The sequence below is a fragment of the Stegostoma tigrinum genome, chromosome 23, assembly GCF_030684315.1.
Source record: "Stegostoma tigrinum isolate sSteTig4 chromosome 23, sSteTig4.hap1, whole genome shotgun sequence".
Classification (NCBI taxonomy): domain Eukaryota; kingdom Metazoa; phylum Chordata; class Chondrichthyes; order Orectolobiformes; family Stegostomatidae; genus Stegostoma; species Stegostoma tigrinum.
The window spans coordinates 19,776,520-19,790,797 of NC_081376.1; the positions used below are offsets into that span (position 1 = coordinate 19,776,520).

The 14,278-nt window shown below is 39.9% G+C and overlaps 1 protein-coding gene across 4 annotated transcripts in view; it reads right to left on the bottom strand.

The window, feature by feature from the left end:
* Nucleotides 1-14,278, bottom strand: part of mad1l1 (mitotic arrest deficient 1 like 1) — a 772,508-nt gene that overhangs the window by 734,544 nt on the left and 23,686 nt on the right. For all 4 annotated transcript variants that reach the window (XM_059653949.1, XM_048552091.2, XM_048552089.2 and 1 more), the window contains 5 exons: nt 11,325-11,449; nt 10,360-10,441; nt 9,646-9,776; nt 8,703-8,817; nt 6,468-6,529 (listed from right to left, as the gene is read on the bottom strand). In XM_059653949.1, the coding sequence (XP_059509932.1) occupies nt 6,468-6,529; nt 8,703-8,817; nt 9,646-9,776; nt 10,360-10,441; nt 11,325-11,449 (515 nt within the window). The remainder of the gene's footprint in view (nt 1-6,467; nt 6,530-8,702; nt 8,818-9,645; nt 9,777-10,359; nt 10,442-11,324; nt 11,450-14,278) is intronic.

The window sequence follows — 14,278 nt, forward strand, 5'->3', positions numbered from 1 at the left end:
GTTTTCATTGGAGCAGAGGAGGCTGAAGATGGAGGGATCTGATTGTAGATTGTGAGAATCTCTTCCCCACAGTAGTCATACCTAAGATCAGAGGACATGAGTTCAAGGTGAGGAGCAAGTGGTTTTGAAGAGATCAGAGGAAATGTTTTTTAAAAAGATAGCAGAATGCACTACCTGAGAGAGTGGTGGAGGCAGGTATTCTCACATTTAAGGAGCACCTGGACACGCACTTAAGATGCCACAGAGAAGTCGGCTATGGACCAAGTACAGGTAAATATGATTAGTGTAGTTTGGTGCTTTTGATCAGCATAGGCACGGTGGCTCAAAGGGTATTTTTTATGATTAAGGAAAGATTACACTAATTAAAACTTAATCTAATACCTGAGTAACTACAAAACTGACCTCAGCCAACACAATATAACTATGATTTCCCTCAATCTGACTATCCACCTTACCTATAATCTTATCCACTCAACCATTCACTATGGTAGTTAATGCCATGAAAATAGAGCACGTTTCATCATTATCCTAATCATACTCCAGCTTGACAGAGTCCCCAAATAGACACTCCACTTTATGTCAAAGTACGATTCAGAAAACACGAGAAATTGCACAGCAACAATGAATTTGCGAGCGCTGAAGTAATCCAACTAATATTGCCACTGCTGCAAAGTTTCGGGATGCAGATTTTATATTCTGTTATTAAGGACAGGATTGCAGAGGATTTGGAAGTGCATGATAAAATAGGGCTGAATCACAATGGCTTTGTCACAGGGAGGCAATGCCTGATAAATCTATTAGAATTCTTTGAGGTGGTAATAAGCTAGACCATGGACAGCCAGTGGACGTGATCTATTTGGATTTCCAGAAAGTCTTTGGCAAAGTACCGCTCAGGAAGCTGCTAAATAAGATAAGAGTCCATGGTATTAGGGGCTAGTTACTGGCATGGATACAGAATTGGTAGAAGGCAGACTGTAGGGATAAAGGGGTGTTTTCCAGGGTGGCATCCAGTGACTGGTGGAGCCGCTGCTGGGATCACAGCTATTCATATTATGTTAACAATCTGGACCAAGGAACTGAGGGCATTATTGCTAAGTTTGCAGATGACATAGTGATAGGCGAAGGGGCAGATACTGTGAGAAAGTAAGGAGGCTGCAAAAGGACATGGCCAGGCTGGGAGAGTAGGCAGAGAAGCGGCAGATGGAATACAAGGTAGCAAAGTTTGAGGTCATGCACTTTGATAGGAAGAATATAGGTGTATACTAAATGGTGAAAGGCTACAGAAATCTGAAGCACAAAGGGAAGTGGGAGTTCTAGTTCAGGATTTTCCTAAGGTTAATGTCCAGGTTTATCTGGCAGTTAGGAAGGCAAATTCAATGTTAGCATTTATTTCAAGAGGACTAGAATACAACAACAGAGACGTACTACTGAAGATGTAAGGCTGTGAAATATTGTGAGCAATTTTGCACCCCGTACCAAAGGGCATTTTCACACAAGGGGTGGTGCATGCATGGAACGAGCTGCCAGAGGAAGTGGTGGAGGCTGGTACAATTACAATGTTTCAAAAGGCATCTGGATGGGTATATGAATAGGAAGAATTTAGTAGGCTATGGACCAAATGCTAGCAAATGCGACCAGGTCAGATTGTTGCCGGGGGGTGGGGGGGGGGGGGGGTGTCTGGTCAGCATGGACAGGTGGACAAAAGGGTCTGTTTCCATGATGCTTGACTCTATGACTTCACAGAACACCATCGGTCTCCACCAACTAGCTTCAACCAGAAAACAAATGCGCTCAACCTGCAATTGACAGTGGCTGGCATGACCTTCTTCATGGCCACATTTCACTGGTACCCCCCACAAACTGAGTCATGTCCAAGTTTTAGCCCAACATGAAAGAAGCTTAATTATACTTTTCTTACAGTAACTATGGTGTAGTAGACTGCACTTCGCAGGTATTCTATGGCAAGATTCTAAAATCAAGTATATTAAAAAAAGGTTATACACGTCCTCTCAATTTAGAAGTATTTTCTTTCAGCAGCAACTACATTTAAAGTTAATACCAATTTCAGTCAAAGGTAATTACACTACAAATGTTTTCTATTAGAAGTTTTGTGGGAAGCAAACCAAAAACTGTTAATAATCTAAGAAGCTTCAGAAGCCACAGGCTGCAGCTATGCTGTGTCACAATGGCAACACTGCCCCCTGCTGTATCAGATCAACACTTCAGCAAATCTTGCTGAATTGCTACTAACCGGACATGTTAATTGAAATAGAATGAAGAAAAATAAGGCCATTTGCTAACCACGCATGGGTCTTATTTTTCACATTATATCCCAAATCTACGCATCCAAATGACCCACTCACACCAATACTGCTACAGAAATGCTCATCTGCACCTCAGTTGCCTCAAGGAATGAGTCTCTGAAGCCAAGGTTAAACCAAAATTTTGCAATTTGAGACTGTCTGCTCCACCATCACTGCGAATCCTTCGGGCAGTAGGTTTCAGCCCTTTGACATTCTCTTTCCCAAATATGACCTTAACAATTCTCTCTCTCCTCTGGTATTCCGTGGTAACTCTGTTTCCTAGTTAAAAGGCCATGCATTCAAGTTCCACTCCAGTGACTTGAGTATGAATGCAAATTAGCAAAAGTGCAGTACTGAGGTAGTCCCACTTTGACAGAGATGATCATTCAGTTGAGGCAACAACAAAAGGACCCACTGCTCTTTTGGTGGATGCAAAAGGCACCATGGCACTTCTGAAGAGAAGCAAAATGTTCTCTAGAGTTCTGACCAATATTTAGTCTTCCACCAACATCACAAAACAGATTACCCAACTGTTATCTTATTGTTACTTGTGGGATCTTACTACATGCAAATTCTCTGACCATTTCTTCCAAGGCACCAGTGACAATGCTTCAACAATACATTCCTGGCATTTTGGTACAGCCTGAAGTCTGCCTGCAGTCCTGAACACCAATATAATTGCAAGCCTCTACTTTTATTTTCTAAAGCTTTCCATTATTCTTTCAAATCACTCCTCCCAGAATCTTTCACACCATGCTTGGTGTCAATTTTTTAATGCACTTTTAACGTACTCTGATGCAGCTATTTACTCCATAAACTATGCTGGACAAATGTGAGTTACTGTTGGGTCTCAGAATATATATAAAATAAGCAACTTCTGAATTCAGGCGCCAACCAACCACACTCCTTGGAATAACTTATGCAATGGCAGATTGGAAAAAAAGTGTTATTTTGTCTGTTTTATGAAGGTATTTATTTTCTGATAAAATTCATAATAAAAAGCCATCATCTGCCACTGAAAGTAGAAGGTGCAAGACAGGAAACAGACGTAAATGAGCAACTTCCTTGAAAACACTAGTTAGTACTCATCATCAAATCTTCCTAAAAACATAGTGAAATCAAATTGGAAGGAAAGCCACACAATATCAGGACAAGAGATTACAAGTTTAGGCACAGAGGTAGCTTTTAAGAAATGGTTAGGAGGAGGACAAAAAGGTAGAGGGGGAAGACGCTTATGGAAAGAATTTTAGATCCTATGGCTCAGTCAGCTGAAGGCAATTCTGCCAATGATGAGGCAGTGAAAATCAGAAGTGACAAAAGGCTAGAAATGGAGGAAGCACATATCTGAAAATTTTAGGACTAGAGGAAGTAACAGAGACAGGACAGACAAGGCAACAGAAGAATTTGTGAACAAACATTAAAAATTTCAAAATTGAGGCATTGCTGGAGCAGGAGGCAGTGAGCATAAGGGTAAGAATCAAACAAGATTTGCTGCTAGTTAGGTGATAGGTAGCAGCATTTTGGATACGATCTACTTTACGGTACTGCAAAGATATAGAGAAGAACATATGTGGGGTTACGCAATTCCTCACATTCAGTTCGTGGCTGGAATGTGGACAAACGCTGAGCTTACTATCATCTCCCATTTAAAGAAGATCCAAAGTAGGCAAAAAATGTTATAGGAACTGACCTGATGATTCTTTTGAAGCTGTAAGTACCAAGTGATGCAGGGTCTTTGAGGAAGGTCTGGGAGCAAGTCTCATATTTTTACTCATCTGTGAAATTTTATATAACAGAGTGGACAGAATTCCCAAGTTATAACGGGGAAGTATTAGTCAGATTCCTGCTCCAAACTGCTATCTGTTGTCCCTGCCATGAAGTGACCATATGAGAACAGGATTTTCCAGATCCCTGGAATTGTATCCTGCTAGCAAAAAGGAGAGTTAAGAGCTCATTTTTGGAGAAGTTCAAGCAACTGTGTGCTCAAATCAAATAATCTGGCTACTGGTGATGACCTCATGAGCTCTTCGGGGGTATGTGAATTTATGCAGGCATGATCATTCATCATATAATTTAAGAGTTTGGCATTTAGAAAGTGCTAAACTCTAAGTGTCAATGTTCATGGTCAGACCTTGGAATAAAGCAGTCAATTCCAAGAGCAAAAAACCTGTTTTGTGCTAAATTATGGTAATTTACCAGTAGTATTCCTGAAAGAAATTCTGTAATATTAATGTGTTAATGGGTTGATGCACTTGAACAATGCTTTGAGATCAGAAAAGCTTTTTGTCACTTAAGGAACGGGCTGTGTTAGGACCACACAGAAGAATAGAATCCCTAGTGTGGAGCAAGCCATCTGGCCCATCAAGTCCACACTGACTCTCCAAAGTGTCCCTATCCCTGTAACCTCTCCATTTCCCACAGCTAGCCTGCACATCCCTGGCCACAGTGGGCAATTTCCCTTGGCCAATCCACATTACCACACATCTCTAGTCTCCGGGAGGAAACTGGAGCACCTGGAGGAAACAGGGAGAACATGTACACAAACAGTCAACCAAGACTGGAATCGAACTCGGGTTCCTCGCGCTGTGAGGCAGCAGGGCTAACTACTGAGCCACCATACCGTCCCATTCTAGTGACGAGAGGGATGCTGCACAGGGTTACATGAGTTAAATCACTTACTTTCCTCCGCCAACAATTGAGGCAGTAGAGAGGTTTTACAAACGGCTAATGGTAAATTATGCATTTTGCTTCAAATTCACCACAAACCAAACCATTTGTAGAGAAGAAGAAGTAAGAAAATGGAAGCTATATATATGAAAACTGATGATTAAAATCACCACTGAGTTTACAGACTCTTCAGTCACACCCCAAAAAGAGCAACTGGCTCCTTAACTGACATAAACCCAAGTCTTCCGGTGATTAAAGTTCAAAGCAGTCTGGTCTTCTTAAAACTTTCTCACTGAATTCACTGTTAAATCAAACTTATCATGCATTGCAAAACAATTACTATGCTCACATGGCACTTTACAAAATGTATTAAAAATGCTATTTCCATTCTGGGTGACACAATCTCTCTTCAACCCAGAATACAAATAACATGAATTAACCCCTTTCTCGTTGTTGCATTAATATTAGAGATTTTGGAGTTCTCTAATTTTCCCAGTGTCTGCCATATTCTTCACAGGAATGCCTAAGTTAGCGCAATAATTTTCTTGATATATCTAGCACTCCCTGCTACGTTTTACAACTTTTATGACATCTTGCACCTAATTGAAAATCATCCAGATATCAAACTTGAAAATGAACTAAAATGTTTCCCATAAACACAATCTACTAGAAGCATATTTTGAAAATTTCCATTTTGAGAGAAGAAGTGCCATAAACAAGAAATGAATTTGTAGATGGCTGACGGTTATCTTGAAACATATGAACATAATATGAAGAACAGCAAAATTCTATCTATGTACCACATGGCATCGCATACTCAAGAGTCAATCTACAGCACTGCAAATTGAATATCAGGTTAACACAGATCTAGCCTTCATGGAAAACTGTTGGTAAACATGATTAGAAGTTAAAAAGGAAAACAGGTGTTAAACAAGTTAAACTTGGAAGAGAAAACAAAACTTGGACTACAAAGCATGATGGTAGACTCTGCAACAACACTTGGTTTACCCAACGCATCAGATTTACATTGAACTGCTAGAAGATGCCACCAGAAATACAGCCTGTTACTTTTTCCCAAAGCTGACTGATCTGTTATATATTCCCAGCATTTTTCTGTCCTTATTTCAACGTGCTTTTCTGCTTACAGCATCACAAAGGATCACTTGAAAGTGATTAACATTGAGATACACCATAACTTGTATGAAGCAGTTTGTCCAGAAATTTTACATTAAACTTATCATGCTGCATTAGCATGATGCAAGTTGTCAAGTTTCAACTGAAGACATACAGTAGATGAAATAGACAGTGCATTATGGAGTGCAGTCAATCACTATAATAAAATGAAAAGCCCAGTGATGAATGTACATCTTGGAAAGGCACAATACTAGTTCACAGCAGACAAAGTAAAAGGAGGGAATAAACAAAAATATTATGAATGCAGATGGCTATTTTCTTTTGAAAAGAAAAAAATAAAGATATCATGCCACAGAATCCTACCGAATATTTAATCCTGAAGTTTGTTCCACATTCTCCCAACTTTGCAACTTGGACAATAATTTCTAAAATAGTAAAGAAAATATGGTAAAAATATGGAAATTCTTAACATCAGAAAATAACATAAATGATAGAACTATACAGTTCAGAGAAGGCCCATCACTGGTGAACCAACTTCATCGACTACCTCTGTAAAAGCAATGAGAAAATCTGTTTCATCACTATTTCAGATGAACCATTTTAATTATTAAAAATTCTTCAACCCTTTTCTCTTTTTCTTAAATGAACATCTTAAAAGGTAGTTGACTAGGCCAGCAAATCAGAAATTAGACAGTTAAGTATGTAATAAAAGACCTCAAATGTAGTCGCCTCCAAATTATTCCCAATCCCAAAGACACCGGCAGAAGTAGAATGATAAGGCAGATTGAATGTGTGGTTGGAAAGACAGTGCAGGAAAGAGGAGGTCTTTATTCCTGGGACACTGGAACTGGTTTCATGGAAGATGGCATCTGTGCAAGTCAGACGGGTTGCACCTGAACAGATCCAGGACTGAGCTCTGTGAAGTGCTGTTGAGACCAACGTGGCAGAGATGTGCAAACCACAACAGAGTAGCAGAATACCATAGTTTACAAAATATTTGGAGAGACAGACAGCATTAGTACGGAGAATAGGGAGTTAAGGGTGAACTCATGAAAAGGAGAAAGTAATGAAGTCTAAACCAGTATCACTGAATGTGTACATGAATGTATGGTGCAAGTAAATAAGATTTTCGGGAGTTACAAGTGCAGATTGCCATGTGAAAATAAGATGTTGTGCTAATAACAGAGGCCTGACTTGAGGAAGGGTGCGAATGGGTTTAAATATTCCTGGGTCCAGATAGGCGGAAAAGATAGAAAAGGAAAGGGAAGGCGAGGAAGAGGAGTGGCAATTCTTTTTAAGGAGTGCTTGAGAAAGAGAATACTTTGCAAGATTCGAGAACAGTATCAATTTGTTGAGACCATAGGCCATCAACTATCGAAGACATTCTTAAATCTCAACTGAAGTATCCTGTGCAATTCTGGTTGCGACAATATAATAAGGCCATTCAAGAAACCGCGGAAAAGGGTCACGGGAATGGTTCCATAGCTGAGAAAGTTCAGTTTAGGTGATAAATTGGAATAGTTAGGATTGTTCTCCTTGGACAGAAAGTAGATACAAAGGACATATAAAGAAGTTTACAGTCATGACAGGCTGGATAGATCAGATAGGGAGAAACTGCCCTGCTCATGAGAGGGCACAGATTTAAAATGATTTACTAAAGAACCAAATGTGATGTGAGAAACAAAAGCTTATTTCACAAGATTGATTCAGAAATGCAACATACTGCCTGAAGTATAGTGCATACAAGTTTAATTGAGTCATTCAAGGAGGTATTGGAAGATTATTGGAATCAAAACAATGTAAAAGGGTGTGGTGAAAAAGCAATCAGATAAGATGTTTATCTCAGGAGCCACTGTACACACAGTGAGCTAGATGGCCTGCTCCTGCATCATAACACTCGTGATTCAATATGGCCCCTTACTACCCATTTAAGGACCAACGTTCCAAACTATTACTCCAAGGTACTTCACAATTCTAAACCCTCTTTCAGTTCTCCATTTAATTTTCCTTTCTTTCCATTAAGAGAACAACACCTCTTTCTCCACTCTCTCTTCATAACTTAAAGCCTCTCAGTTCTGGTATCAGCAAATCCCTCCTATACTCTTTGCACATGAAATCCTTCCCATAGTGAGACACTGAAAATCATGTACAGCATTCTGTGGTTTGAGGAAACAAAATGTTTTGTTTTAGCTGCAAACTCAATGCAGATTGTGAATCTGTGGAGTTCACTGTCCAAGACAGTGGTAGATTTGGGACAGTGAGTAATTTGAGGAGATGGATATATTTTTGAATACTTAGAGTTAAAGGAGTGGGCAGGAAATTAATGTTAAACCAAGGTGAGTTTGGCCATGATCGTATCAAATGGCAAAGCAGGCTCGAGGGGCTACTTTGCCCACTCCCGCTCTTGTGTTCTAGTGGAAATATAGACTTAAATCCTTCAACAGGAAAGCTAACTGATCTTAAGATTGCAAGTCCCTCCACTCTTCTGAGAATGGGAAGGAGAAAAACATTTGATACATTTCACTTAATGATATCATGGCAATCATTATCCGGAAAGGGGGCAAAGAAGAAAACAAGCCGAAAGAAACAAACATGAACCTCATTCTCCAATTCCAGAGTAACCTTCTCTTCCTTTAACTTCTCAAGACGTTCAAGCTTTTTACGAAGACTTTCTATTTCTTCTTTCATCAGTGAATTGTTATCTTCCACTTCCCTGTTTGTAGAGGAAAGGATTAGGTTGGGATATAGTCATATTTTTCGTTCTTTACTCCATTCTCAGAACAAAAAGTTCTTTCAGCCTGCAATTTCAAACTCGAATACATGCAGAAAGGTTTAGAGCAAATTTCATGTTCTGACATAAATGTGAAGACTTGGTCAAGCAGCTTGCTGTCCCTTCACTGATGGGATCACAATCTAAATTTTAGCTCGAGAGGATGAAGGTGAGATAAAAGTTCATGGTATCTTCAATTCTTTCTAGTGGATGCAAACCCACACTGAAAATCTTCCCTATACTAAAATACAGAAGATGCCACAAATCAGATGGGAAAAGAGAATATTGGAGAAACTCAGCTGGTCTGGCAGCATCTGTGGATAGAGAACTTCTTCAGTTCTGAACAGTAATACCAGACTTGAAATGTTAATTCTGTTTCTCTCTCCACAAATGTTGCCAGGAGTTTCTCCAGCATTCTTTGTTTGTACCAAAAAAACTTACTTCATTTTGCAAAGTAGTTGGCAATCTCATTCAAAAATGGACAATAGCTCAAAAAATACAGACAGCATTTAACCATAGCAGATCTAAGTGTGACACTTCTGCAGGACTATCTGTGCAAGTGATCTTAAACTGAAATACATTGCAAACCGGCAACGTATACAGATTCAATGAGTCTACACCATATTCACAGACTAGTTTTTTATGATCAAAGAGGCTGATCTGAACTGGAGGGATATCTTTATTTCAGTTTATTACATGAAAATATTTCACGTTATAAGCAAGATGTTTCACCAGAGGGGATGAAAAATCCAAATGATCACAATTACTTACTTGCAATAGGCATTCTTCTCCTTCAGCTGCCGAAGCTCTTTCTCCAGTTCAGGGATTCGAGCTAGATCTGACCGCATGTTCTTGACAATCACTGAGTCTTGTTCTTGCTGAGTCATTTTATGCTCTAATTCCTGAATAATTAAGAAACTGAACATGAGCATCAGAAATCTTAAACTTAATTTTCTAATTCCCATTCTTCCTCATACTCTCCAGATAATGTTCCTGGCACATCATTTTGTGAAGCAGTCTCGTCACACTTTGTCCAACTGTTTTGTTTTACATTGTAATTAATCATTCAGCAGTAAATTATGGTGGATTACTCAAAAACAGGAACATTACTGCTAAATTCAATCTATTCTCACACCCAATTATTACACCAGTAGCCAATGGATAACAACTGGAAGCACAAACAGTGGATGACCTCTTTTCCTTCACACATTCCAAGTTCTCGAGGTTGACTATAGCAGGCTACTGGCATCCCCAGCTAAGTAAACCCCAAAGAGAACTGAAGCCTTGAGCTTTTAGTCCACATGGCTTAAGTACTTCAGCACCAATATTCGCAGTAGTCTTTATCACAAAATCCAACAGAATCCCCACCTTACCCAAGCCCTTCTTCAAGCACCTCATTTAGCAACAGCCATCACTCTGCAATGACAAAAACAACATGGTGTTTATTTTCCTGTGAACAGAGAGAAGGGTCAAAGTGTTGCTCACCTTCAATCTCTGCTCATTCTCAGCATTAACCACCTGAGCAGCTTCAAGTGTCTGAATCTTTTGCACAGCCTCTTGCCACTTCCTGTTTAGGGAAAGGAAACAAAGTTTAAAACAAGTTCAGTCCCAGTAAGTCTAGCTGAAATCACCAAGAACAAAACAGGTGAAGTAAGGAGTTTTGTTCCTTAATTTCAGGTTTATTTTTTCATGGGTAAACAAATCTCTACCACTCTCCTTTGCAAAATTTCTACAGTCTTTTCCCTATTCCAATGTCTTAGCCACACAAGTGAGGAAAATTCCAGTTCAATCTCCTTCTGAAGTGGACCTTAACTAGGGCAGTACTAAGATCTTACATTCGGTCGTGGTTTCCCTAAGTTGGGGCAGCCAACATCTACTTGGGTTCCATTCCTAAATGTTATACTTCTGCAGAAAATGATAAATGAAGTTCATCTGCAAAGCCCACTTGGATGATTGGTCTTTTGACACTTACCATCCTGACTCACTTATGAGTAATAGTCACGGGTGAGGTAGCAGAGGGCAACTGCACCCAGTAAATCTAATCCGAGTGATGAAGTCAATTTAGTTAAGGACAGAACATTGCAGATGTCAAGCCAGGCCAGGATAATGGAGTCAGCAGCCATTTCGAACTGTTCTGTTGCCCGATGACGCTGAATGAAGATAATGGCAGTATCTGGACTCTTATGGGACTAGGACAAGAAACTGAAGGGTTGCCAGTTTCATTGGAAACAAATTCCAAGATAACTCAACACTATCAAGTGACAATGGGAAGTAAAATGAGATTACAAAGAAATTCTTTTGTTTTAAGACTTTTATAAGTTTATAGACATTTAGCTTTCTTCCCAGGTTCAAGAACTCCGACTACATCAATAATGAAAAACAGAGATGGAGATTAAAAGCCCATATAGTTGTGCTTGATGGTGCATAAACTGGTTTATTTTTGGACTTACTTATGTTGCACTTCCACTTGCTCACGTAGCTCCTGGCACTCCGTGTTCAGTGCTGTCAGCTGGATTTCCTGAGTCATCTGTTGCTGCTGCTGTTCTGATATCTTAGCTTTCATGACATCAATCATCTGATTTATAACAGAGAAAAACACTATCATGAGAGGAAACATTCAAACAGTTGTGCCCAAAGTTCAACTTGTAAGATTATGTTAACTAACCTTGCATCTCTTTTATCAGTCAAATTTTGCATACTTTTAAAGGAACCAAATTGTATTGTAACTTACTGAAATTGAAACAAACTCTCCACCTGACAAATGATAAATGTTCCATAGCTAACAAAGTGTGGGGCTGGATGAACACAGCAGGCCAAGCAGCATCTTAGCAGCACAAAAGCTGATGTTTCGGGCCTAGACCCTTCATCAGAAAGAAAGGGTCTAGGCCCGAAACATCAGCTTTTGTGCTCCTAAGATGCTGCTTGGCCTGCTGCGTTCATCCAGCCCCACACTTCGTTATCTTGGATTCTCCAGCTTCTGCAGTACCCATTATCTCTGATCATAATGTTCCATGGCTGTTGCTATATCAAAGCAAATACAAAATAAGCACAGCACCTGCTCAAGGTCAGCAGTTATGTAACAAGGGGTGGATGGTCAGCTTAATAGGAGTCAAGCATTTTTATTGAAGAGCAAGATCCTTCCATAATCAAATATCCCATGACAGGAAATACAGGTAGTTCTGCTATAACACGTGTTTCGTCAACACAAATTGGCTGTAATGCGATTGATGAATAATGGGTGCTGCTTGGATAACACAAACTCTCTGCTATACGGGTATAGCAACTTTCTATAGTGATTTCCCTATGAAAATTTTCTACACCAATTTTCTCTAGCAGGATTTTCTATAGCACAAGGTCACACAAGAACACAACTATTGCACCATAGGAGAACTACCTGTCCATGAATGTGAAGCATCTTCCACGATCTAATTTGTTTTTAAGTAACAACTTAACATTCAAGCACAGAATTATTTTTTCCTTTGTTCATTCACGGGATGAGGGCATCGCTGGCCAGGCAGCATTTATTGCCCATACAGCAGTTCAGAATCAACCACATTGCTGTGGGTCTGGAGTCACACATAGGCCAGACCAGGTAAGGGTGGCAGTTTCCTTCCCCAAAGGACATTCGTGAACAGATGGGTTTTTCCAACAATCGACAATGGATTCACGGTCATCATTAGACTCTTAATTTCAGATATTTATTGAGTTCAAATTCCACCATCTGCCGTGGCAGGATTCGAATCCATGTCCCCAGAACATTACCTGGATCTCTGGATTAACAGTCCAGCGATAATACCATTAGGCCATCATCTCCCCCTTCTAAATAATCAATGCAGTGATGCAGACAAGGAAAATAAAGGATTTAGCAACTGTATTTTTCTATTAGTTTCAACTTTCTTGCATGGTGCTGCAATACTAGGCATCTACCGTAAGAGGTCCTCTACACTGAAAAAGACCAGAAGATATAGGGAGCATAATTAGGTCATTTGGCCCGTTGAATCTGGTCCGTCATTCAATCATGGCTGATATGCTTCTCAACCCCATTCTCTTATTTTCTTTCTGTAACCTTGAATCCCTTACTAACCAATAATCTATCTGTCTCAGTCTTAAAATATTCCCAATGACTTGGCTTCCACAGTGATCTGTGGCAATGAATGCCATAGATTAACTCCCTTTGGTTGAAGAAATTCCTCATCTCAGTCCTAAAGGGTCATCCATTCACTCTGAAGCTGTGCCCTCAGGTCCTAGTTTCCCCTACTTGTTGAAACATCTTCTCCAAATCCACTTTATCCTGGTGACTCAGTATTCTGCAAGTTTCAGTCAGACCCCACTTCCTCCTAAACTCCATCGAGTACAGATCCACAGTCCTCAACCACTCCTCATATGACAAGCCTTTCATTCCTAGGATCATGCTTGTAAACCACCTCTGGAATCCTTCCAATGTCAGCAGATCCTTCCTCTGATAGGGGGCTCAACACTGCTTACAATATTCTAAATGCGGTCTGACCAGTGTTTTTATACAGCAGTACATTTCTACTCTTTTATTCTAGTAGTATTGAAATTGTAATGGACCGGGCCAGACACTCAAAATATTTCAAGAAGGTAGCCTAGACCCTAACCTTTTTTTTATTTTTAAGGTAGATATGAAGTGTACGTTCCACGTGTGATGCAACTGGTCAAACCACTCAGCATTAAGAAAAACAGAATTTATTTAACCACTACAGTTGAAACACGAACAAAAGACAACAGAATTTAGAATAAATTAATTATTGAAAAACTTGACCCAACACAGCAAATTAACTAATTATCTGTTCCAATCATATGAACATCCCACAAATACACCCCTTGACAAAAAGGAAAATTCAAACACAGATTCTTACAGGCAGGCAGGAACAACATCCAGAGAGATTTCAGACAAAGTCAGTTAGGAATCTTTTACTGAAGCTTGCAACCCTTCTGGTATGCTAAACATTTTGTGACTGCTACAGCTGAAGGTAAATTATAAAACCCTAAGCTGGGAGAACTGGCCACTCCTCTTCTATTGTTAAACTGCTTTAGCTTTCTAGCATCCCTCGGCTCCATGGCACTCTGTCCTTACAACCACTCTTCAGAAAATCTCAGGACAAAATAACATTTCTGAAGTGTCAGCATCGTCACAAAATGAATGTTAACATTGCATTTGCCTTCCCCACTGCCAACTGAACCTCCATGTTGACTTTTGAGAATCCTGAGCTCAGACTCCCAAGTCTCTTTGTGCTTCAGATTGCCGAAGCCTTTCCCCGTAGAAAATCATCTACACCTCTACTCTTCCTACTAAAATGCATAACCTCACACTTTCCCACAGTATATTCATCTACCACTTCTTTGCCAACTCTGTTAGCCTGTCCAAGTCCTCCCGCAGCTT